This window comes from Kogia breviceps, chromosome 4, assembly GCF_026419965.1.
Source record: "Kogia breviceps isolate mKogBre1 chromosome 4, mKogBre1 haplotype 1, whole genome shotgun sequence".
NCBI lineage: Eukaryota > Metazoa > Chordata > Mammalia > Artiodactyla > Physeteridae > Kogia > Kogia breviceps.
The window spans coordinates 117,432,257-117,459,522 of record NC_081313.1 but is presented as its reverse complement, the minus strand read 5'-3'; the positions used below and the strand labels follow the sequence as shown (position 1 = coordinate 117,459,522).

The window sequence follows — 27,266 nt, the reverse complement described above, 5'->3', positions numbered from 1 at the left end:
AAAGGTGACATTTCAAATCAGTGGAGATAGGAGTGTTTATTTCATAAATATTGTTCAGAAACTGGTTATTTGAAAATTAGGTAAGATCTCAAATTCACACCATTTAAAAAAATAAATACCAGGTAGACTTAAATGAAATCTGAAAAGTACTATTATACTATGTAGTATTTTTCTATTGCTGATGTAGAGGAGGTTTTTCTAAGCATGAGACCAAATCACAAAAGCTATAAAGTAAAAAATTAGTAAATGTGATATTAAACATTTTTAATTCCAATAAAAATTTCTGTATAATTAAAGACACCATAAATAAAGATAAGGCAAAATAAAAACTGGAAAAATTAACACCCAATGAATTTATATCATTTATAAAGAGCTACCGCACAACTTATTGATAATATTGAATGAACACAAACTATGAAATTGACCAAAAGAAGACTGAGGAAAGCTGTTGATAGGAATGTATACTGGCATAAACTTGAGGGACCACTTTGATAAAAGCTATCAAAATTTTGAATGCAAAAATATCCTCTGACCCAGCAATATCACTTTCTAGGAATCTGTCCTATGAAGATACTTGCACAAGCAAGAAAAGTTATAGATATACATGGATATGAACTACAGCATTATTTGTGATATCAAAAAAATTGGAAATAACATAAAAATCCTTCAATAAGCCATTGGTAAAATAAACTGTGGTGCATCCAAGCAACAGAATATTATCTTACCCTTTAAAGAAGGAGAAAGATAAACATATCCTGTTATGGAAGGATGGCCACAATAAATTAAGTGAAAAAAAGAAAATTATAATTTGTATAATATGATATAATTTCATTTTTTAAAAAATCATGTATATTCAAACATATACATGTATTTATATAACTACAAGGGAAAATCTAGAAGTATATGTAAATATTTACAATGGGCAGGCTTTATAATCTACTTAATAAATTTCATATTGTTTTAACTATTTTATATATTACATTTATAATTTAGAAAAGACTTTAAAAAAATTCTTCTTGAAATGCCCTTAATTCTTAATTTTCTTTAAAAATCTCAAAGAATCTTAAGGAAAAAAATATTTTCAACTTCAATTTTTTTGGTTAAAATAGCATTAAGAATTCTATCTTCTTAAGAAGCCTAGTAACGTCTAACACATTCTCATAACTGAAAACAATGCATAAGTCTTAAATGTTATAGGCTCAACACAATGTCCAAAAAGCAAATGAAAATACTAATGAACAAAAAGAAGTATCCATTAAGCCAAGTGACTTGCACAGGACTTCAAAGGAGTACATCATTTTAAAAAACATCTGACAATTTCTTTGGATAAATATCATATTCAGCAATGCCTGGAGTTTAAATGGTCAAAACACAGTAATTTCTGACACCTCCTGGAAGACATGATTTTCAAGGTTTATTTTCTCTCTCACAATATAGGTAAGAAAAGCAAGCAATTCCAAGGTATCTTGTATAAGATATAAGTATATAAGTACTTATACTTAACCATGAACCTAAAGAAAAATGCTCAATGTACCAGAAAAGAGCCATCCCCGAGTGAGACTCATGAGGTGGCCAGAAAAAAGAGAAATAGGTTTAAAATCCTTAATTAGGGGTCTTGGAGTAGTACTCACAGTATGAGTGAAATGTCAGCCTACACTAGAGAGGAGATGTACTATCACCAGTAAACAAAGCTTGGTTTAGGGAAGGAAAGTAACTTAGTCCAGAGAAGACATGGAGAAGAAAACTGCATTTTCTCCACATTTCTCTCTGCTCTAAGCTGGTTCTAAAGAACAGGAATGAATGAATGAATGAATGAATGAATGAATAAACAAATAAATAAATATATATATGGGGTGGCCATGACACTCCTATTTCAGGAATCTTACATAGACTATCCCTAAATCAAAAGTCGGACTCACAATAAATCCAAAGAAGGGAGGGACACCAAAGCAATTACTAATGTGATCTTTTTTTTTTTTTTTTTTTGGCCACACTGCACTGCATGCAGGATCTTAGTTCCCCAACCAGGGATCAAACCTCTGCCCCCTGCAATGGAACCTTTTTTAAAAAAAGGTTTAAATTAAACCGTCTGCTCTAAATTAAACCATCTTCTGCTAGATACTAAATTGTTTTGTTCAATCTAATTTTAAATTTCGGTCAGTTCCAAAAAGACACATTAATGGACTAAAAGTCAATCTGCTATAAATTTTACCTACGCTTTTTCATAAGAGGAGAAAGTTAAAGGAATAAAAAGAATCATCAAAGTAAACACATTCCTAACATACTATATATGTCTTGGGACTTCACTGGTGGCACAGTGGTTGAGAATCCACCTGCCAATGTAGGGGACACAGGTTCGATCCCTGGTCTGGGAAGATCCCATGTGCCGTGGAGCAACTAAGCCCATGCACCACAACTACTGAGCCTGCGCTCCAGAGCCCACGAGCAGCAACTACGGAACCCACGTGCCACAACTACTGAAGCCTGCGCGCCTAGAGCCCATGCTCCGCAACAAGAGAAGCCACTGAAATGAGAAGTCTGCGCGCCTCAACGAAGAGTAGCCCCCACTCGCCGCAACTAGAGAAATCCCACGCGCAGCAAGGAAGACCCAACACAGCTAAAAATAAATAAAATAAATAAATTTTTTAAAAAAGGTTAATGTTACTGTATAGCAGGGAACTATATTCAATAACTTGTAGTAAACCATAATGGAAAAGAATATATATATTTGTAAAACTGAATCACTTTGCTGTACACCTGAAACTAACACAACATTGTAAATCAACTATGCTTCAATTAAAAAAAAAAGTTAGTGTTCAGCCTAGAAATCACTCACTGAGAACCTTCAACCAAGAACTTTTTAAACATAAAATGTGAACATTTTCTTTAGGAAATTTTAAAAAAACACAAATTTTACAGATTTCAAATTTTATATAATATATATAATTTGGGGATAATCTTTTATAACTTTGTATAGAGATGGAGTCTTGGGGGGGATTTTTTGGTCTTTTTTTTCCAGCCATGCCACATGGATTGCAGGATCTTAGCTCCCCTACCAGGGATTGAACCCATGCCCTTGGCAGTGAAAGCGCAGAGTCCCAACCACTGAACCACCAGCATATTCCCTGGAGTCTTTTAAAATGATGAAAAAGAGAAAAAAAAAATAAAGTACCTGCTGCTTCCAGCAATGCTTCTAGTCGTGCCTGTGTCTCTGGATCCACAGTGCGTAAGTCTGCTCCTTCTGCAGTACTTGATAAGAATATCTCTGATGTTGTTTTCAGCACCGGGTTATCCAGATCTTCTTGGTCCAAAATAAATGATTCAACCTGTTTAGGAATTAAAGATGCAATATCCATGAAGCTGATCTTAATATTGTTAGAATAACAGCAATTTAAGGTAATATAACTTCTGATTTGGAATTCAAACATCACCAAATAAATTATTGTAGAAACAGGGGGTTATGGGGAGGGACTTTGAGGGAGCCTCCTGACTATCTGCTTATCTCCAGACACGACTACAGATATAACCCAGACACACCAGGTTCAAGTTTCCTGGAGAGCAATGAATCTTCTGTGCCTACCACAGAGCCTGAAAAGCAGCATTTTTAAAATGAAACAAGTACATCAACATAGGCCCTAGGAAGATGTATGCAGGAGTAAATAGTAAAAAGGCTAGATAGCATAAATAGGTCATAAAAGTATCGTTTCTCCTCTCTTCCAATTAATATATTCAATTCTGACAAACTAAAGAAGATTTAATCCACTGACAAATATCCTAATTGCTCTAGACAGGAAAACTCTATTAGGTTAGGAATCATAGCCATTTGTTCACTGCTCTATCCTCTGAGCCTATGAATACCTTGTACATAGTAGTTATTCAATACATATTTGTTGAAATGAATACTATAAGCAAAATCAACTTACGAAAATAAACATACAACCCTCTAATTTCAAATCAAGTTAATTCTAAATTTTCTTACCAAATAAAACATGCACAACCTTTCTGGGAAGCAATTTGGAAATGTGTATCAAAACGCTTTAAAAAGCACATGCCATACTTCCCTGGTGGTGCAGTGGTTAAGAATCCGCCTGCCAATACAGGGGGTATGGGTTCGAGCCCTGCTCCAGGAAGATCCCACATGCCGCGGAGCAACTAAGTCCATGCACCACAACTGCTGAGCCTGAGCTCTAGACCCCGAGAGCCACAACTACTGAGCCTGAGTGCTACAACTACTGAAGCCCAACGCCTAGAGCCTGTGCTCCGCAATGAGAAGCCACTGCAATGAGAAGCCCGCACACTGCAACGAAGACTAGTCCCCGCTCACTGCAACTACAATAGGGGATTTGGTAAGTACATTTTGTACATTCACAGAATGGACCACTATGGAGTCATTAAGAACAATATGTTTGAAGCATATTTAATGGCATAAGAAAACACTCATAAAATTAAGTGAAAACCACAAGTTTTAAAACAGTATGATCTTTATTTTGTTAAAATATGTATGTATATGTATGCAAACATGAACATATGAGTACTCATGTATACATAACCATGAGTACATATTTATATACCTATACGTCTGTAGTATATAAATATGTCTGGGGCTTCCCTGGTGCTGCAGTGGTTAAGAATCCGCTTGTCAATGCAGGAGACATGGGTTCAAGCCCTGGTCCGGGAAGTTCCCACATGCCGCAGAACAACTAACCCCATGCACCACAACTACAGAGCCTGCACTCTAGAGCCCACGAGCCACAACTACTGAGCCCGTGTGCCACAAGATAAGCCACCACAATGAGAAGCCTGCACACCACGATGAAGAACAGCCCCTGTCAGGGGCTGTTCCCTGGTGGCGCAGTGGTTGAGAGTCCGCCTGCTGATGCAGGGGACACGGGTTCGTGCCCTGGTCTGGGAAGATCCCACATGCCGCGGAGTGGCTGGGCCCGTGAGCCATGGTCGCTGAGCCTGTGCTCCACAATGTGAGAGGCCACACAGTGAGAGGCCCGCGTACTGCAAAAAAAAAACAACAAACCCCCCAAAAAACCAGCCCCTGCTTGCTGCAACCAGAGAAAAGCCCACAGGCAGCAACGAAGACCCAACGCAGCCAAAAATAAAATAAAGTAAATTTATATATTTTTTAAAAGTGTCTAACCAGGGAGGTTAACATACTTGTAGACAGATAGAAAAACAGGATCAGAAAGGTTAAGTATTTCTCCCAGCTAATAAATGGCAAAGCCAGGTTTCAAACACAGGCCATATAACTCTTAAACACTAGGCAATAGATACTACCTAACAAATTCATAAACAAAGGACCACAGTATTTGGACTACATTATTTGGAATATTTGACTAGTTGGTCATCAATTTTCACAATGGAGACCAAATAAAGATATCCTAATAAAGACAGTAAAGTTAACATGATGTGGCTATAACAATATTTTATTATCTAGTGATGTACTTTATTTTTATAAAATAAATCTTTAACTTCAGACCCAGTAACATTGAGCCATGTACTATGTTGTAACACAGATTCTTTAATATATAATTACAAAGATGTCATTCTAGATCAATGCCAGCAGATAAATGTAGACTATCAGTTTTCAAATGATTTGAAAGGTAACTGCTTCTACAACAAAGAGCTTGTTGCAAGTGCAAGAAATTATTACATATCTGCAGATACATATACTTGCCAGTTGTAAGGATAGATAAAAACCACCATTCCGAATTCTGAAATTTATTAAATATGGTATTTAGATGTTAATGTCTATTTTATAAGAAGCACTGGTCTGATGTAGTATTACACATATTACAGAGACAAATACAGATTACATGTATTATGTAACTTTTTAAAAATCCAAGTTAAGGATTTCCAATTCTCTCCCATTCATCCTCCAATATTTATTGAAGTCCTGTTTTATACAAAGTACAATATAAAGAGAGTACAAAAATGTGGTAGAAGAAATGTCAAAGACACCAACAACTACCACAAAAGGCCTCCAAGAGAAATAAATGGTAAAACTATATGCATTAAAGAGAAATCACTTCCAGCCCCAGTAATCCAAGAAGACTTTGTACAAGTAGCATTTGAGCTAGGCTTTGAAGGATGCACAGAATTTCAATAGGTGGTCAGACGTGGGTGGAGAGTAAGGGAATGAAATAAAAAATGGGCTTGAAGATGCACTTAGAAAGTGACGAATGGTCCACTCTCAAAAAATGTAAGGTCCTTTGTACACTGCTAGTGGAAGTATAAATGATGAAGCCACTGTGGGACACTGTTTGGTAGTTCTTCAAAAATTTAACACAGACTTACCATATGACCCAGTAATTCCACTTCTATGTATATACCTAAGAAGACCGAAAACATACATGTTCATACAAAAACTTGTACATAAAAGTTCATGGGCTGCATTATGCATAGTGCACAAAAAGTGGAAAAAAACCCGTATGTCTGTTAATTAGTAAATGGATAAACAAAATGTGGTATATCCATACAATGGAATATTATTCAGCCAAGTACTGACACACACTATAACACTGACAAACGTTGAAAACATCATGCTTAGCATGAAAGAACACACAAAAAGTCACATATTGTACGATTCCATTTATATGAAATGTCCAGCACAGGCAAATCCACAGAGACAGAAAGAAGATTAATGGTCTCCTGAAGAGTCAGGAAAGGAAGAATGGGAGTGACTGCTAATAGTATATATTATGAAATTATTACCACAATAAGTTTAGTTAACATCTATCACCTCACATAGTTACAATTTTTTTTTCCTTGTGAGAATCACTTGAATTTTCAAATGTAGTTTTAGGCATTTTATATTTAAGTTCTGACCCACAAGATCAAATTTTAAATATCTGTAACACTTGTGGGGAAAATCTTAAGTTCCCAGAATGAGTTATACATAACTATACACATAAATGACTTGAATACATTTGTGTCAGTCAGATGTGCCAAAGGCACTCAATTCTCATACTTTTTTGTCCTACTTTCCATAAACTTTTTTTTTTTTTTTTTTTTTTTTTTTTTTTTGCGGTACGCGGGCCTCTCACTGTTGTGGCCTCTCCTGCTGCGGAGCACGGGCTCCGGACGCGCAGGCTCAGCAGCCCTGACTCACGGGCCCAGCCGCTCCGCAGCATGTGGGATCCTCCCGGACTGGGGCACGAACCCGTGTCCTCCACATCGGCAGGCGGACTCCCAACCACTGCACCACCAAGGAAGCCCCCATACATTTCATATAAAGGCTCAGTGATATAACACCAAAAAAAGGTCTAAATAATAGATGAGTTCAAAGTAATATTATATCTAATGAAATTAGTTTTCATCATGCAAATGAATATATAAGCCTCATAGTTTCCTACATACAGCTAAAGGATCACAGAAATTTCCTTATTGCTTAATGGTAGTTACACAGCTCATCTCTGTCCAGCAGCAAACATAAAACATCAACCTATAGTGGTACTGTTTTTAACCAATGGCAAAAAAGTTTATTTCAAGTCTTAACATGGCAGATTTTTTTCCTACTTCTGATTAGGTACAAAAATAAAACGCGGAGGAAAAAGAATGAGAGGAAATCTGGCCCACAAAAAAATACCTGTTTTTTCCCTTATAGGTTATCTCTTCTAAAACGCTAAAGGCAAACTCTTTATGTCTTCCTCCTCAAAAGACTTTTTTCTCCCTCCCTTCTTCTAAAAAAAATGAGTGTGGTTTTTAGCTTCAACTAGAATTTAAACAAAGGTAGAAGGGAGGAATAGGGGAACAAGCATTTTGTCCCATATGACATTTCAAAATGAACCACTGGATGGCAATAGTTACTAGGGAGAATAACCACAGACTCAGCTATTACCACCTGAAAAAAAAAAAAACAAAAAAACAAAACACCTCAGTCACCCTGGCCAAAATCTGATTAGGAAAAAATCATTTATTAACCTAGCTATGATTTGGCCAAAACTCACTTCCACCAAGAAACAAACAAACAACAACAGAAAACCCCACAATTTTGGGACTTCCCTGGTGGCACAGTGGTTGAGAGCCTGCCAATGCAGGGACATGGGTTTGAGCCCTGGTCCAGGAAGATCCCACATGCCACAGAGGAACTAAGCCTGTACACCACAACTACTGAGGCTGTGCTCTAAAGCCTGTGAGCCACAACTACTGAGCCCACATGCCACAACTACTGAAGCATGTGCGCCTAGAGCCCACGCTCTGCAACGAGAAGCCAACACAAAGAGAAGTCCACACACCGCAACAAAGAGTAGCCCCCTCTCTCCGGAGAAAGCCCGTACACAGCAACAAAGACCCAACACAGCCACAAAAAAAAAAAAAAAAAAAAGAAGAAGAATCATCACTCCCATGAATTTCAATCAGAGCTATGAGAAAGTTCAAGAGGAAGGCTAGATCTTTATTTTTCACTACCTCTTTTTATAAACCTTCAAAAATAAAGCTTCCTCAAGAAATTCAGATTTGATAATTAAAAAGGAAAAGCCAAATAAAACATTTAAACATCGAAAAAAAATATATTTTTTAAATGTACTTGCTATTATTTTTCTTCTCTCTTAGTTAACATTTGGAGAGATAAACAAGTCTTACCTTTCCCCACCCAAAGTCTTTAAATCAGAATCATACCAATTTTAGAATTCAGGTAGCTTACTATTGATTTCTACTTGGAGCAGCAAAAAGGATGGGTCAGCATTCCAAGAGATAATTACTGAAAGACATAGTAATTCATTTTTGCAAAAAACGTGGTACTCCAAAGTTTCAACAGTTGCATCCACCACAAACATGCTCCAAGATCCACTCAAAAGGAAAAAGTAACACAGATGCAATTTGAGACCAAATAATTATAAATTTAGGAATGAGTTTTGCTGATACTGTACGGCCCAATATAATGAGCAACAACATCTGGAAGTATGGAATGCAAAGGCCATATGCCTCATCGTAAAAAGTGTTCAAGTTTCTTTCTACAAGGGAAACTGTATGCCCAATTTCAGATCCACAATCCTCTTCTCAAAAAACATAACTGTTACCTTGGGATTTCTGAAGTTAATTAGTTTAAACAGCTCAAGAGAGAACCATCAGGCTTTTCCTAATTCTCAGTTAAAGCTGGAGAAAATTAACTCCACTTTAGTCAACTACAAAAACTTCATTTCTAAACCATAGTTTTAATACAGAATCTATTATTTTTTGAAGTTTCTAAACATGGGAGAAAGGAAAGGGTTTTTTTTTTAAAAAATAGTTACCATTAAGTGCATTTTCCATAAATTATTCCACTCCATCATCTTTACTACTCAGTGAAGTAGATTAACATCTTCATTTTAACTGAAACTCAGAAAAGTTAAGTGACTTACCCAAGATCACATAACCACACAGGTATCTGAAGCCATGTGTTTCAGACTCCAAAGCTCACACCCTTTTCACCACACCAAACTGTATTAAGTGACTCTTCTAAACAGTGGAGTATGACTAAAACAAATGCGTACTAACCAATGAAGTAAACAGAGAATCTACAAGCATCATGATGTTTCAATTTAACAATAACAGCAATGCCAGGAAAAACCTTTAAATTAAATTAAATGTAATAGATTATCAAGCCCACAAACTCCTCTCTGCCAGAGTTCTTAGAGAGACAGACAAATCATGTTTTTATTTAGTAATTTCTGGCAGTACAACTACATTATTTCTAACCAACATACATACAACAAAATTTGTGCCACAATACATTTTAAAAAAGAGAAGACTCCTCACATACTCATTAGGAAAGTCACAAGGAATGAAGAACCTGGCAATTAAGTCCAAGAAAATCTTAATGTTGAAATGTTATTCTGTATTTGCCCTATCATAATAAATGGGTAAGACTGAAGTTAGAAAGAAGTCCTGGCTTCTGCTCATTACCCTAAATAAAAAAATAAAGATCGGGTTTCCCTGGTGGCGCAGTGGTTGAGAGTCTGCCTGCCGATGCAGGGGACACGGGTTCATGCCCCGGTCCGGGAAGATCCCACATGCCGCGGAGCGGCTGGGCCCGTGAGCCATGGCCGCTGAGCCTGCGCGTCCAAAGCCCTCACTCCGCAACGGGAGAGGCCAAAACAATGAGAGGCCCGCGTACCACAAAAAAAATAATAATAATAATAAGCATCAAACACACCAAAGAAATACTTAATTTTAATAAGTTAAAAAGAGCCTCAAACACCTCCAATTCATACCAATAATGGGAGGAGAGCATAATGACTAAGAGCAAGGGCTCTTAGAACACTAGGCCACTGTTCACAGTGCCATCTTAGCTAACTCTTTTTATCGTTGTTAGCCTCATTTTCCTCAGCTATAAGATAAGGATAATAGTAGTAACTACATCACAGGGTTATTGATGATTAAGCAAGATACTATATCTAAGATTGTACCAACAGTGCTTAATACATGGTAATCACTCAACAAATATTAGTTATTATTACTATTAATATTACCATTACTACTATTATTAAGGTCAGTTTGTCTAAGGACCTTGTGTTCCTATACTCTTACTCTCTACTGCACAAAAAATATAAAATCCATTACGTTGTCTTAGGCTAACAAGTAATCTGAGCATATTAAACACTATACATATATTTAACATACAATGGCTCATTAAACCCAACATTTAATAAGCACCTACTAAGTGCCAGGCATTCTACTGTATATGGGAAACACAAAAATAAATAAGACATGATTCCTGCTCATTAAGACAGATAATCAAATAAATGCAATCAAGTACTACAGATGTTATTTAACACTGAGTTATCTACATACAACATGGGAACACAGAGGAAGGAAGAAATGGTCAATTCCAGTTGGGGTAGTAATGAAGGAAATCAGAGGTGATGATCTGGAACAAGAAGGTATCCAACAGGATGGAGAACGGGGGCATTAGTGACAGCTGCAGTGTAGAGCAGTAGTTATAAGCATGGATTTTACATTCCAAGAAACCTGATTCAAATCCTGGCTCCATCACTAGATGTACAACTTTGTGCATATTATACAATGTCACTAAGCTTCAGTTTCCTCATCTGTAAATTGGGAATAATATCACTTCCTTCATATGGTAGTTGTAAAGTTTATTTAACAACATAAAGGTAAGCATTTAGTCCAGTGGACAATAAACACTCAGTATGTAGTAGTTATTGTCATGATTCTAGAAGCCAAAGCAGTGAGAGCAAATTACTTGGGACGTTTAATAGCTTGATATGTTCAGAGAACTACAGCAATTTGGTATGGCTGGAATATAAAAAGCAAATAAAGTAGGATACAGCAAGGATAGAAATAGAGAGGCCAAATCCTAAATAATCTTGTACGCCATACCAAGGAATTTGATTTATTCTTTATCTAAGGAATGGGAAGCCTTTTTGCCAAAGGAGTGACATGATTGAACTGGCATTAGAGAATTTACTGTGATAGCAGGGGGTAAACAAAGAATTAGATGTATAATCACAGAGGTAGATAGAGCCAGGGATTACTACAATAAGTTCAGGTGAAAGATGATGGCTTGATTTACAGCACAAGCAGTGAGAATACAGAGAAAGAGACAAACAAGATGCTAAGAAAGAACCTACAGGACTTAGTACCTGTTTGGATGTGTGTGGTTAGAGATAGCAGATGCAAGCTTCAAGGTTTCTGACTACACTGACTAGTTTTAGGGCAACGCAATTTACGAAGGTGGGGTGGGGAAGGGATAGGAGTAGAGGGGGAAGTGATGAGTTCAGTTTTAGAATTGTGAATCTGAGATGTTTATGGAACATACATACAGTAGGCAGTAGGAAGGGCTCTTAGCAGACTGCTAAAATAAGTGAGAGAGGGAAGCCACACGGATATCTAAGAGAAGAATGCTCCTGTGAGAGCCAACTGCAAATGCCAAAGGCTCTGGAGCAGGACATGCTTGGAGAGTTTATAGAACATAATGAAGCAGTTGTGGTTTTGCTCAAATATCTTATGCTGATGAACTCTGTCTCCTTACATTTTAAATCATTGCCCCTTTAAACCTGTCACTTAAAGTCCATCAAACTCCTGAAGTAAGACATCCAAACATCAACCTTTATAGTGATCATCCAACTAACACAGGGCAATGATCCATATATTGAGTTTAGGATATTGGACTGTCACAAGACTAGGAAAATATTAAATGAGGTGATGCAATTAAGGTACACATGCCTAGAACAAACACTCAAATATAATTTGTTATTATGTAAAACTAGTTTAGAAGGGCAAATATAATTTGAATAAATAATTTATCTTGTTTTCACATTCTCTGAAATGTTCATGTTCCTGAAAAGCCTGATGTCTTTAAGGTCAGGGACCACATTTTTTCATCTTCGTAATCCCAAAGCCCAGCACAAAGCTTAAGAAATAGTAGATTCTAGTTAAATTATTGTGGAATCTACCCTACGATACCAATCAGAATTCTTAAACAGACTGCGAAGGACTCTAATCTCTGAAAGATATAATTTTATTATGCAAGATATCAGTTCATGAAAAAGAGGCCCTACCCCAAACTAAACACTGATTTTCCTCTGTAGAGAATGAGAGCATGCTTTCAATATATTAACAAGGAGATAATACATAGTAGTAAGTACTTTTGATACTGTTATCATACTATTCAAAATTTTGTTGGGGGGGTGGTAATAGGTCAAATACATGCACCTAATTTAAGTATAGCCTTAAATAATGGTCTCTTCAAACTAAAAGAAAATAAGCTTTTCTTTGTTAACTTGTCAGTCAAGTCTCAAGCAAAACAGGTATAAAATATAGTACAGATTCTCACTATTCAGAGTCAGAATAACTAGTAAATTAAAATAATTGGGACCATTTGAACAGTAACATCTAAGATTTGTTTTTGCAATTTAATCACACAGGTGATAACACTGGCTTGGGTGTCAAGCTAATTGTGTGTTACTCAAATATTGAATTCTCACCTCTTAAGCAACTGTTAGAAGATACTAAATGCAAAAACTCTAATTGCTATGTTTTATATTTTATTCCACCTAGCCATTTGTTTATTATCCTGGAAAAAGAAATTCTGTCCATATTCTTCTTGCAAGCTATATACAGTCCACATCAGATGTACTTAGACTACAACTACCCAAACTAATCAACTCCTCCCTCTTCAGTTTTGTCTCCTCTCAAAAATATATCCAGGCTTTGTCAGGGAGGGAATGCATAAACAAACAAACAAACACTACAACAACTTCCTCTTCTGGTAGCTTAGCAAACACAGGTTTAAATCATAAGAGTTCCCAACCATCCACCTTCAGTGTATACAGGAGGGGCAGAAATTTCAAGAAATGGAATATTATTAATGGAGGAGGGGTGGTTTTCGTGTGTGACCACAAATTCTGTACCATATAAAATACCCTCTATTAAACCTCTTCCGAAGACCAGATGAAGAGCACAAACATATCCAGTAACCCAGAATAGCCAAAAGAATCTTAAAAAAAAAAAAAATTGGAAGACTTACACTTCCCAATTTCAAAATTTACTACAAAAAACTACAGTAATCAAGACAGTATGGAACTGGCATGAGAAGACATATAGAATAGTGAAATAAAATAGAAATAAACACGCCAGAAATAAACCATCACATTGAAAGTCAACTGATTTTTGAAAAGGGTGTCAAGACAATTTAATGTAGAAAGAAATATCTTTTCAACAAAGGATGCTGGGACAATTGGATATCCATATTCAAAAGAATGAGGTTAGATCTCTACCTCGCATCTTATATAAAATCTCAAAATGGATCAAAGACCTAAAAGTATAAAACTCTTAGAAGAAAAGAAGAAAACAGGTGTAAATCTTCGTAACCTTGGATTATGCAATGGTCTCTTAGACATGACACCAAATGCACAAGTAATAAAAGAAAAAATAGTTAAATATAAAAATTGGGCCCAACCAAAATTTAAAATTTATGGCACAGGACTTCCCTGGTGGTGCAGTGGTTAAGAATCTGCCTGCCAATGCAGGGTACATGAGTTTGAGCCCTGGTCTGGGAAGATCCCACATGCCGCGGAGCAACTAAGCCCGTGCACCACAACTACTGAGCCTCTGCTCCAGAGCCCACAAGCCACAACTACTGAGCCCGTGTGCCACAACTACTGAAGCCCATGTGCCTAGAGCCCATGCTCCACAACAAGAGAAGCCACTGCAATGAGAAGCCCACACACCGCAACGAAGAGTAGCCCCTGCTCACTGCAACTAGAGAAAGCCCGTGTGCAGCAATGAAGACCCAACACAACCAAAAATAAATAAATAATTTATTAAAAAACTTTTAAAAATAAAATTTAATGGCACAACCAAGAAAGTGAAAAGATGGCCCACAGAAAGGGAGAAAATATTTCCAAATCATGTATCTGATAAGGGACTGGTATCCAGAATACATGTTTTTTCCTAAAAACAAACAACAGACATGATTCAACAATCAAAAGACAACCCAACCAAGAAATGGGAGAAAGATCTGAATAAACATTTCTCCAAAGACATACAAATGGACAACAAGCACATGAAAAGATGCTCAACTTCATTAGTCATTGCGGAAATGCAAATCAGAGTCACAATGAGGTAACTCCAGGGGCTTCGCTGGTGGTGCAGTGGTTAAGAATACACCTGCCAGTGCAGGGGACACGGGTTCGAGCCCTGGTCTGGGAAGAGCGCACATGCTGCGGAGCAGCTAAGCCCACGAGCCACAACTACTGAGCCTGCGCTCTAGAGCCCACGAGCCACAACTACTGAGCCTGCGCTCTAGAGCCCACAATCCACAACTACTGAGCCCACGTGCCACAACTACTGAAGCCCACACGCCTAGAGCCCATGCTCTGCAACAAGAGAAGCCACCACAATAAGAAGCCTGCACACTGCAACGAAGAGTAGCCCCCCACTCGCCACAACTAGAGAAATCCCACACACAGCAACAAAGACCCAAGGCAGCCAAAAATAAATAAATAAATTTATTTTGAAAAAAAAAAAATAGAAACAAAAAACAACCAAAAACTCCATACCCACTAGCATGGCTATTAAAAAAAAATGTTAGCAAGGATGTGGAAAAATTGGAACCTTCATACACTGCTGGGAATGTAAAATCATGCAGTTGCTACAGAAAACAGCCTGGTGGTTTCTCAGAAAATAAAACAGAGTTATAATATGATCAAGGTTCCACTCCAAGGTATACACTCAAGGGAACTGAAAAGATAACGTCATAAAAAACTTGTAGGGCTTCCCTGGTGGCGCAGTGGTTGAGAGCCCGCCTGCCGATGCAGGGGACACGGGTTCGTGCCCCGGTCCGGGAGGATCCCACATGCCACAGAGCAGCTGGGCCCATGAGCCATGGCCACTGAGCCTGTGCATCCAGAGCCTGTGCTCCGCAACGGGAGAGGCTAACAACAGTGAGGGGCCTGCGTACCGCAAAAAAAAAAAAAATTTTTAAACAAAATAAAACTTGTACACAAATGTTCATAGTATCATTATTTACAATAGTCAAAATGTGGAAATAATCCAAATGTCATCAACCAATGAACAAAATGTGGTATATCCACAAAACGTATTATTCCAATTTAGTACTGATACATGATACAACATGTAGAAATCTTGAAAATATACTAAGTGAAAGAAGTGAGGCACAAAAGATCACATATTGTATGATTCCATTTATACGAAATGCCCAGACTAGGCAAATCCAGTGAGACAGAAAGTGATTAACAAAGGCTGCAGGGACAGCAGAATGGGAAATGCCTGCTAATGGGTACAAGGTTTTGTTTGGGGGTGATGAAAATTTTTTAAAATAGATAACAGTGAAGGTTGCACAACTTTGTGAATGTATTAAAAAACCACTGGTACAATTTAAAGAGTGAATTCTATATTATGTGAATTCTATTTCAATTTTTTTAACTTTAGGAATTTGAATTTGAAAAGTACTTCGGAAATGTATTAAATTTCCTATTTTGAAAAACTACACTGTGGTTATGTAAGAGAATGCCTTTGTTGTTAGGGAAGATACACTAAAGAATTTAAGGGTAAAAGAGACAGGATGTATGCAGTCTACTTTCAAATGATTCAGAAAATAAATTACTTGCCTGTCAAGAGAGAGAGGAATGGGACAAAATGAACAAAATTGGTCTGTCTAGATAAAGGATATATGGGAGGAGATCTCTGTACTATTCTTGCAACTTTCCAGTAAGTTTGAAATTATATCAAAATAAAATGTAGCAAAAAAAAGAGAGAATATATCCAATATAATTGGACTACTGCCCCTTTGGGGATTTGCTCTTTGATAATGACAGTCTGTGTCACATGTTACTGAATTTATCATCTGTACAATTTTTAAAAGGCCAAAATAGAAATGTAGAGATTTAGCAGAAAAGGTAAACACGAGGAGAAAATCAATTAGAAGCTGATTAAGTGCTGGAAGTACTTTCAAAGTGTACCACTCAAGGTATCAACTGACATGGCCAAATCTTTACTTTCTGACTCAGATTTCATAAAATGCCTATGTGAAAACTTTTAAATTCTACAACATTAAAGAAAATACTACAGGTTTATTTATCTAGATTTAATACCAGATTGAGACAATTTTTCCAAAATGGAACTCATCCCATCTCTAGTGATAAAAAGGATAAAAAGTATTCTTCCTAGCATTTAATCAACATATGAAGCATCACGATCAATCACAAATTAGGCAATATGAGGACAAACAGGGAAAAATAATGATTATATTACAGAAACATCTACTTAGGGACTTCCCTGGTGTTCAGTGGTTAAGACTTCGCCTTCCAATGAAGGGGATGCAGGTTTGATCCCTGGTCAGGGAGCTAAGATCCCACGTGCCTCGTGGCCAAAAAACCAAAACATAAAACAGAAGCAATATGGTAACAAATCCAATAAAGACTTTAAAAAAAGAAAAAAGAAACATCTACTTAGAGCACAGTATTCCATGTGAACTGGGTTCAATGGCTTCAGGGAGGACATCGGTGAGTGCTCAGTCTCTTCCTGTCATAGAAGCTTTCAAATGTTTTGTCAGTCTCAAGCTTTTTGATTTGCTAATATCTACTGTGGTGAAACAATTATGTAAGATTTGTATTCAAACTTGTTCTCATAAAGCCATCTATGGATTCAATGCAATCCCTATCAAAATCCCAAAGCATTTTTACAGAAATACAAAGACCCATCCTAAAATTCACATGGAATCTCAAGGAACCCTGGCTAGTCAAACAATCTTGAAAAAGAACACAGCTGGAGGATTAATACTGCCTGACTTCAAAACTTACTACTAAAGCTACAGTAATAAAAACAGTGAGATACTAGCATAAAGTCAGACATATAGACCAATGGAATAGAACAGAGAGCCCAGAAAAAACCTTCCCATATATGATCAATTCATTTCAACCAAGATACCAAGACCATTCAATGGAGAAATTACAGTCTTTTCAACAAGTGGTGCTGGAAAAACTGGATATCCACACGCTAAAGAATGAAGTTAGACGCTGACCTTACACCAAAAACAAAAGTTAACTCAAAATGGCTCAAAAGACCTAAATGTAAGAGCTAAAAGGATAAAATTCTTAGAAAACATTGGGAAAAAATCTTCATGACATAGGATTTGGTAACAACTTTACGGATATGAAACCAAAAGCACAGACAATGAAAGAAAAAAACAGATAAACTGAACTTCATCTAAAGTAAAGCCTTTTAAGCACGAAAGGACAACAGAGTAAAAATGCAACCAATGGAATGTTAAAAAATATGTGCAAATTATACATATTATACATATTATAGGGATTAACATCCAAAGAGCTCCTACAATTAAACAATGGAAAAAAACCCAATTAAAAATGGGCAGGGGGGCTTCCCTGGTGGCACAGTGGTTGGGAATCCACCTGCCGATGCAGGGGACACGGGTTCGTGCCCCGGTCCGGGAGAATCCCACACGCCGCGGAGTGGCTGGGCCCGTGAGCCATGGCCGCTGAGCTTGCACGTCCGGAGCCTGTGCTCCTCAACGGGAGAGGCCACAATAGTGAGAGGCCCGCATACCGCAAAAAAAAAAATGGGCAGGGCTTCCCTGGTGGCACAGTGGTTGAGAGTCCGCCTGCCAATGCAGGGGACACGGGTTCATGCCCCGGTCTGGGAAGATCTCACATGCCACGGAGCAGCTAGTGAGCCATGGCCGCTGAGCCTGTGCGTCTGGAGCCTGTGCTCCGCAACAGGAGAGGCCACAACAGTGAGAGGCCCGCGTACTGCAAATATATATATATATATATATAAATAAAAAATAAAAATAGGGCTTCCCTGGTGGCGCAGTGGTTGAGAATCCGCCTGCCGACGCAGGGGACACAGGTTTGTGCCCCGGTTCGGGAAGATCCCACATGCCGCGGAGCGGCTGGGCCCGTGAGCCATGGCCGTTGAGCCTGTGCGTCTGGAGCCTGTGCTCCGCAATGGGAGAACCCACAACAGTGAGAGGCCCGCGTACCGCAAAAAAAAATAAAAATTAAAAAACTTAAAAAATAAAAAAAATAAAAATGGGCAAAGGGGGAATTCCCTGGTGGTCCAGTGGTTAGGACTTCGCGCTTTCACTGCAGGGGCCTAGGTTCAATCCCTGATCAGGGAACTAAGATCCCACAAGCTGGGCAGTGCGGCCAAAAAAAAAAAAAAGAGGCAAAGGGTTTGAATAGACATCTCTCCAAAGACGATACACAAATGGCCAATAAGCACATGAAAAAGATGTTCAACATCAAAACCACACCCATTAGGATGGCTATTCTCAAAAACAGAAAACAAGTATTGGCTAGAATATGGAGAAATCAGAATCCTTGTGCTTTGCCAGTGGGAATGTAAAATGGTACAGCTGCTATGGTAAACAGTATGGTGGTTCCTCAAAAAATTAAAAATAGAATTAACAGATGATCCAGCAATCCCACTTCTGGGTATATACCAGAAAAGAAGCAAAAGCAGGGACTTGAACAGGTATTTATACACCTATGTTCACAGCAGCATATTCACACCAGCCAAAAGGCAGAGAAGCAATCCAAGTGTTCATCAACAGATGAATGAATAAACAAAATATGGTATACACATACAATAGAATGGTATTCAGCTAAGTGTCAGACATGCTGCAAACATGGATGAACCTTGAAGGCATTATGCTAAGTAAAGCCAGTCACAAAAAGTAGAAAAATTGTATGATTTCACTTATTTGAGATACCTAGAGTAGTCAAAATCATAGAGAAAGAAAGAATTGTGGTTGCTAAGGGGCTGGAGAAGGGAGGACAGGGCATTACTGTTTAATGGGTACAAAGTTTCAGTTTTGGAAGATGAAAAAGTTCTGGAGATGGCTGGTGGTGATGGCTGCACAACAATGTGAATGTACTTAAAACCACTTTAAAATGGTAAATTCTGGACTTCCCCAGCGGTCCAGTGGTTAAGACTTCGCACTTCCACTGGAGGGGGCAAGGGTTCAATCCCTTGTCCCGGAACTAAGATCCCACATGCCACACGGCATGGCCAAAACAAACAGGTAAATTTTATGTTATGTATATTTTAATACAATTTTTTTAAATGGTTAAAATGGTAACTTTTGTTATCCTTTTTTAACCACAATTTAAAAAAATTGTTCTCAACCTAACTGTCCTCATCACAAAGCATCAAAACTAGACAATTTAATAAACTGTTCTCCTGTTCAACTGTTTGGTTCTTGGGGCTAATCCCTGGGAGTGTACTTGCCTTTTTCTTTTCAAAATTGCAAACTAATACGGTGAATCAAACCACTAGGATACAGTGGGATATCTACTTTAAACAAACAAACAAACAAACTCTTTCTACTAATGAAAACAGCATCCATTAAGGGAAAAACTTTGTGAGAACAGAAGGATGTATAGGGGAGGAAGAGCAGAATGTGTTCTTTGACAAACTGTTGCTAAATTTCAGCTTATCAAATAAAAAAAAGCTTTATATACAACTTTACTTTCCTCCTGGTTTAGGTAAAGTTGACCAGAAAAAAGGTAAACCAGTCAATCATCATAAGGCAAATGATCTTTATTCATAGGAACCATACACTCTAAGTAACTACCAATAGAATAGCACACAGATTTTAATTTTTACAAATTAAAACCAATGTTTCCCATAGTGGCAAAGGTGCAAAGTTAGGTATATGCCTTTCTCTACTGGTACTTCTAATAATTCTTAATTCACTTAAAATGAATAATAATAAGACCTAAACTTCCTGAGTTTAAATGCAATTACAAAATTACCTTAAAGTAGTGTTCTCCAATACTCAATGGCACATCTTTGACTGCCTTTTTTTTTAAATAATTTTTTTAAAATTTATTTAGTTATTTTTATTTCTGGCTGCCTTGGGTCTTTGTTGCTGCGTGCAGGCTTTTCTCTAGTTGCCACGAGCGGGGGCTACTCTTCCTTGCGGTTCGTGGGCTTCTCATTGGGTGGCTTCTCTTGTTGCAGAGCATGGGCTCTAGGCGCATGGGCTTCAGTAGTTGTTGCACTCGGGCTCAGTAGTTGTGGTGCACGGGCTTAGTTGCTCCGCAGCATGTGGGAATCTTCCCGGACCAGGGATCGGACCCGTGTCCCCTGCACTGGCAGGGGGATTCTTAACCACTGCACCACCAGGGAAGTCCCTGACTGCCTTCTTAATATACTGATTGATCTACATGGCAGTCACCAATTTCATAATATAAAAGTTTTCCAACAAGGTCAACTGCGGATTAAATGCTAGTTTGAGAAGGCATTTCCTAAGCAACTAATTAAATTCATGCATCAGAAGAGAAACAGTCAGCAGGACAATACAGTAGTTAAGACAGCTATAATGGGGGGCTTCCCTGGTGGCGCAGTGGTTGAGAGTCCGCCTGCCGATGCAGGGTACACAGGTTCGTGCCCCGGTCCGGGAGGATCCCACATGCCGCGGAGTGGCTGGGCCCGTGAGCCACGGCCGCTGAGCCTGCGTGTCCGGAGCCTGTGCTCCGTAAAAGATAACTATAATGAGAGTCACATAACCTATTTTCTACTATAAATTAGCTGTGTGATCCTGAGCAAGTCATTCAGATCAATGGTTCCCAAACTGTTGAGGCTTTACCCAGAGTCCTAACATGAACTTTCCAATTTGATATTTTGTCAAACACGGATATTTTAAAAATTAATTTCATAACAGTAGGAAGGGCATTATCTCAAAATAGAAACAAGTGAGAGGACTTCCCTGGTGGTGCAGTGGTTAAGAATCCGCTTGCCAATGCAGGGAACACGGGTCCGAGACCTGGTCCGGGAAGATCCCACATGCTGCGGAGCAACTAAGCCCGTGCGCCACAAGTACTGAGCCTGAGCTCTAGAGCCCGGGAGCCACAGCTACCGAGCCCGCGAGCCACAACTACTGAAGCTCACGTGCCTAGAACCTGTGCTCTGCAATAAGAGAAGCCACTGCAATGAGAAGCCAGCGCACCACAACGAAGAGTTAACCCCGCTTGCCGCAACTAGAGAAAGCCCGTGCGCAGCAACAAAGACTCAACGCAAACGAAAATAAATAAATAAATAAAAATTTAAAAGTGTAAAGGGCAGGATACTTGGGAGCAGGAGTAAGGTCAAGACTTTTTACTGTATTTGCCTTTATATTATTTTAGGAACTGTACAAATGTAAATCACCTATGAAAATGTACTAAATAGGGCTTCCCTGGTGGCGCAGTGGTTGAGAGCCCGCCTGCCGATGCAGGGGACGCGGGTTCGTGCCCCGGTCCGGGAAGATCCCACATGCTGCGGAGCGGCTGGGCCCGTGAGCCATGGCCGCTGAGCCTGCGCTCCGCAGCGGGAGAGGCCGCAACATTGAGAGGCCCGCGTACCACAAAAAAAAAAAAAAAAAAAAAGTACTAAATAATAACCAAAAGAAAACCTCTACATACTTCGAGTTACACAAAAAGATCTTCCTCTACCCATACCTAATCAACTCTGTTTCGACCCACCATTCATATAACCATACTCACCAACGAATCATTTTATGTAAAGTCTTAAGGCTTTATAGAATGAAACTTGTGCAAAGCTGATGCTCATGCAATATAAAAAATTGTTACAGGGGCTTCCCTGGTGGCACAGTGGTTGAGAGTCAGCCTGCCACTGCAGGGGACATGGGTTCAAGCCCTGGTCCAGGAAGATCCCACATGCCACAGAGCAACTAAGCCCAGGCGCCACAACTACTGAGCCTGCATTCTAGAGCCTGTGAGACACAACTACCGAGCTTATGCACCACAACTACTGAAGCCTGCGTGCCTGGAGTCCAAGCTCTGCAACGGGAGAGGCCACCGCAATGAAAGGCCTGTGCACTGCAGCAAAGAGTGGCTCCTGCTCGCCACGATAAGAGAGAGCCGGCTCGCTGCAGTGAAGACCCAACTCAGCCAAAAATAAATAAATAAATTTTTTCAAAAATTGTTAGAGTAATAACATGTAATTTTTCCTTCAATCAACATTTTCATGTCTCCAAAACTTGCTCACTAGAATGCAAAGGTATATTTCCTATTTTATCACTACTGATGATAATTTATGGAGTAAAGCCTTTCTACCTTGAACAAAGTCCCCATAAAGGATTTTTAGAAATTCATTTTCATGGACAATAAATGAATTTTTCAAAAACAATATGGCATTTTAAGTTTCCTAAAATTATAAATTTACCATGGAAAATTTATAACATTAAACCTGTCCAGGGCTTCCCTGGTAGCACAGTGATTAAGAATACGCCTGCCAATGCAGGGGACACGGGTTCGAGCTCTGATCCAGGAAGATCCCACATGCCACGGAGCAACTAAGCCCGCCTGCTGCAACTACTGAAGCCTGCGCACCTAGAGCCCGTGCTCCGCAACAAGAGAAGCCACCACAATGAGAAGCCCGCACACCGCAACGAAGAGTAGGACCTGCTCAGCACAACTAGAGAAAGCCCCTGCAGCAATGAAGACCCAACACAGCCAAAAATAAATAAGTAAAATAAAATAAAATAAATTTTAAAACAACAGAACACTTGTCCGTACCCTCTTTCAATTTCTCTCTTGTTCAGGTTATGAGCATAAGCCCTGAGATGCCATTAAAAGCAGTGACTCACCTTGTTTACCTGAACTTTGAATACAGAGTATTCATGACAAAATTGCCATCCTAGATAAGAGTGGGCCTCTAGACCAGTGATTCTCAACCACGGGTGATTTTGTCCCCCCAAGACATTTGGCTTTGTCTAAGGACATTTTTAGCTATCACAACTGGGTGGGTTTTACTGGCATCTAGTGAGTAAATGCCAGGGATGCTGCTAAAGCACAGGAGAGCCCCTCACAACAAAGTATTATCTGGCCCCAAATGTCAATATGTTGCTGTTGAGAAACTTTGCTCTATCTAGATAGTAGGTCATAAGTAACCCTAAAGGAAATGATCCATCTCCTATTAGAGAAAATCAGAATGGACCCTCCGTATGGCCTGTGCTTTTGACTCTTTAACATAATCTTCAGGAAAAAAAAAAAATCCTTACAAAGCTTTTGCTATAATTTGCTATAAAATGTTGTACACAATTTCCATGTGCTTTTACCTAATTGTAAATATAGCACCTGTCTCAAGATAGGATATCTATCTTTTAAGTGTGTATATGAACATGTATACATATACATATAGGCCTATATAGGCCTGGGAATTTTTCTAAAAGAAAAATTTCAATAGTGGTTATCTCTGAAGAGTGGGATTTGAAGGGTCAGTAGGGGGTGAGGAGAACTTTTACTTTTCATCTTATATCTACTATCTACACTGTTGAACTTTTTTACCATAGGACTATATTACTTTTATAATTTTAAAAGAAAGATGTCACACACATATACATACAGTATATGCATACATTCTTAAGACAAAAAAAATTAAAGATCATAAACCTCACCAAATCCCTTCTTTAGGAATTTTAATTTCCTTTTACCTTACTTAAAAAAAAAAGACTACAAATCTAAGTTAACACTTAAAAATAGATTTTTAAAGAATTTTCAACCTGACTTCTATTCTGAAAAATGGGTACATTTCAAAAGAATCCAATGCAAGTTCTGACTCTTCTATGCAACGCCTTGGACAGCTAAGGAACATGCTCAGCATGCCTGAAGAAATACAAAACAGGTATTCACCCCAACGTTTAAAACAACAAGAACTAAAGATGCCAAATGGTTGACATTCCCTAAGCTAGCATGATTCTAATATAAAAAATTTACAAAAAGATCCAAGTCCCTTCTTCAAACTAAAAGGTGTTTCGACTTAGCCAGCGAGGGAAAGCACCTTGTTTTTTCTCAGCTGTAGGCTCTGATAACGAATAGAAAAGAGGTCCTTAAAGTATCTACATTTCTATATACCAAATGTATAGAATTTCAACTAACTCTAGAGCAAATGCACTAGGCCTCCACATTTCTTACTCATTTCTCACCTAGTCCTGCCCTATTCGGGGAACAAGACAAACTTCACTCTCAAACTACAAACCAACCCATCTCTCTGAATGTCTACATTCTAAATATTTGGTTCTAAAACATCTAGATATGATGAAAATAAAGATTCTATTATTATTCATCAAATGCCAGTTGGGTGAGTGTTTTTTGAAGAATATTATTTATGGTCTTTTCACATTGTAAATTCAAAGTTAATAATATGGGAGAAGACACTCATCTTGTCAGAGAGAAAAGAAAATCCAAGAAATTTGCTTGGGAAAAAAAGGACATTTCACTCACAAAGGTATAAACTATATCTTACCACACATACTATACAACAGACACTAGATATTCCAGGAGTTTCTTCTCCATGTCATATGGATGCGCGAACAAGCCTCACATAAATGGTTATTTCAAAAGCTCGTTTACCCAGATATAACACATGAGCCCATAGAGTTAGAGATTCATAAATTCGGAAGCTCACTAGCACTCTACCTCTGAAGAAATTTACAAATACTACTGAAATAAAAACAAAAGTGTGATATTTCATCTCATCAATGACAATTATGCAGAAATGGTCCAGAAAATCAAGAACATCATCCTTCTATCACATTCAGACCAAAGCAAACCTTTTCAGTCTCTCTTAGAAGTTTCAAAGAAAAATAGACTCTAATCTTTAGAGCCTAAAGATATTCCCACTTTATTTCCTAGGTAAAAGGTAAATGTGTTCTAGGTTCATTTCTCATCAATTTTCATTCAAAGTCTAAATGAAAGCCTTCCACAAGCCCAGGAGTGGAAGTGCTCCAGAGAGTCTCTCCGTAACTGCCTACTCAAATAAAATCCTGTCCCACCTTGGCTTAGAAGTTATTTCTCTTATAGTGAAATTCAAAGATACAGATATTCAAGGAACTATCTCCTTTACAATCCACACAGTTTTTTCCAAAGCAAAATATTGGGGTTAGAATATACTAAGGTTTTAAATCCAAAGGAATTCCTGTTCAGACCAAGAATGGTGAGACTGTGCACTAAATGTATTCTACAACCCACAAATGCAGTGTCCCCTTATTCCTCTCAAATACAAAAGCCAGGATAGTTGTACATATATAGAAATCCCTGTACTTTAAGACCAACACTGGGGGTTAAAATGTCATAGGGGATGAACCAGGCACCTTAGAACCAAAATAGAATACTCTGAGCACTTAGAACAATAGTCATCACAAGACAGTACTATAACCAAGCCAAAGTCAAGGAAAAAAAGTGCAGATATAAAATATCTCCTTTTGCCCTAGAGCCCAAAGGTTGATGCCTACCATTCTAGGTTGCCTAGACCTAAAAAGGCCCAATATAAGAGCTAAAAGAAACTAAGGACCTGCTAACAAATTTCCCTCACTGCAAAAGGTGTCCATACGGGCCTCATCTTCTCCAAGCCTAAAAATCTCCAGAGTTCAGCTATCCAGCTGTTGCGAAGCTCAAAGATGCAGTGGAACTTTCTTTTCCTGTCTAACTTCACACAAAGTTCCAGGCGCAAGACCCACGTGATTTTTCAGCGCAAAAGCAGAGAGCTCCTTAGTACTCACCTGTCTCAAACTATAGCGGGGAATTAAGACCCCTCCTTAAACACACAAGGCATAAGGCAAATAACGGCCAACCCTGAAACTCTGACGAGAGACACAGTACAGTGGCAATGCTCTTTAGGCAAGCCAGCTCTGTCTCTCTGTCTCACTCTCCCTCTCTCACCCTGACCCTCTGCCTCGCTCTCTCAGTACCAAGGGCAGGGACTCTGGCAAGACCCCGCCCCCCCCATCTCCAAAGCGGGGTGGGCGGGAGGTGCCCGAGGAGTCCCGGTTCCCGCGCGAAGCTCAGAGACCAAAGGATTCCCTATTGTGGGTCTATGGATGGTGACGGGAAGCGGTCTGGCTTGAGCTGCAGGCTGAAGAGTAAGCCGAGGGCGCACTAGGCCCGCACCGCTGCCACTGCCGCCATGGAGCCGATCGCTGTCAGACAACGACTCCGCCTGGGCAGCAGGAGGGTGGCCCCGGCCCTGCGCCGGCCCAGAGACAATTCGTGCCTCAAGCTGTGTGGGAGGCGGGGGTCCTCGAGCCGTACCTCGGACACCTCGTCCTCGTCGCTACCAGAGGCACCACCTCCACCCCCGGTCCTCAGGACGGCAGCCGCCAACTTGAAATCCAGCGCCGCGTCCCCTCCGCCCGCACCGCTGCCGCCGCCACCGACTCCCGGAGCCGGCCCGGCCTCCCCAAAGAGTCTCACGGTGCGGATTCCCAGTCCGACCCCTCCCGGTGGAGGCGGCTCCGAGGCCCCGGCTGGGGCGGATCGCGGAGCCACTGAGTCCAGGTCCTCCTCAAAGGAGGTGCCGCCGCCTCCGCCATCGGTCAGCATGGTTCTCACGCGGAGCCGGAGACGCTGCCGAGTCACTCGCGGCCGCGGCCACCGCCGCCGCCAATCCCGGGAACGAGAGGACCAGCAGGAGGAAGAAGCTTCTCCTTCTCCCCCGTCCCAGCAGCGCCACTAACTTCTCACTGCCTAACCTGCTGCCTCCCGCCCCCACACTCGCCACTGGCTGCAGCTCCCCAGCGGCTGCAGATCATTGGCCAAGGCCAGCCGTCGCTCAGACTCTTCGTCACGCGCCGCTCCCTGGCTCGCGGCCCCCAAGCTGCGTTGACCCGCGCAGGCCTAGGCGGTTGCGAACACCCGCCTCCTATTCCCCATGTGCCGACTTCCGGTCTTTTTCTATGTCTATTGGCCAGTCTCTCTGACTATCGCGTCACGACCTTAAAGTGGATTAGTTGGCCTTGTGGTCAGTCATAGTGACCCCCGACAATG

The 27,266-nt window shown here is 39.6% G+C and overlaps 1 protein-coding gene across 22 annotated transcripts in view; it reads right to left on the bottom strand.

Annotated features, from left to right (window-relative positions):
- The window catches only part of ANKHD1 (ankyrin repeat and KH domain containing 1), a 122,066-nt gene extending 95,061 nt beyond the window's left edge, over positions 1-27,005 (bottom strand). For 14 of the 22 annotated variants that reach the window (XR_010840251.1, XM_059061216.2, XM_059061217.2 and 11 more), the window contains exons 1-2: positions 26,532-26,983; positions 3,173-3,326 (exon numbers count right to left, since the gene is read on the bottom strand). Coding sequence is in view for 21 of the 22 variants with exons in the window: in XM_059061216.2 (XP_058917199.1) it covers positions 3,173-3,326; positions 26,532-26,822 (445 nt within the window). In the remaining variant the exon portion in view is untranslated. Of the gene's footprint in view, positions 1-3,172; positions 3,327-26,531 lie in introns of all 22 variants that reach the window. The other 8 variants (XM_059061218.2, XM_059061219.2, XM_059061221.2 and 5 more) reach the window with 3 other exon arrangements.
- Positions 27,006-27,266: the final 261 nt, after the last annotated feature.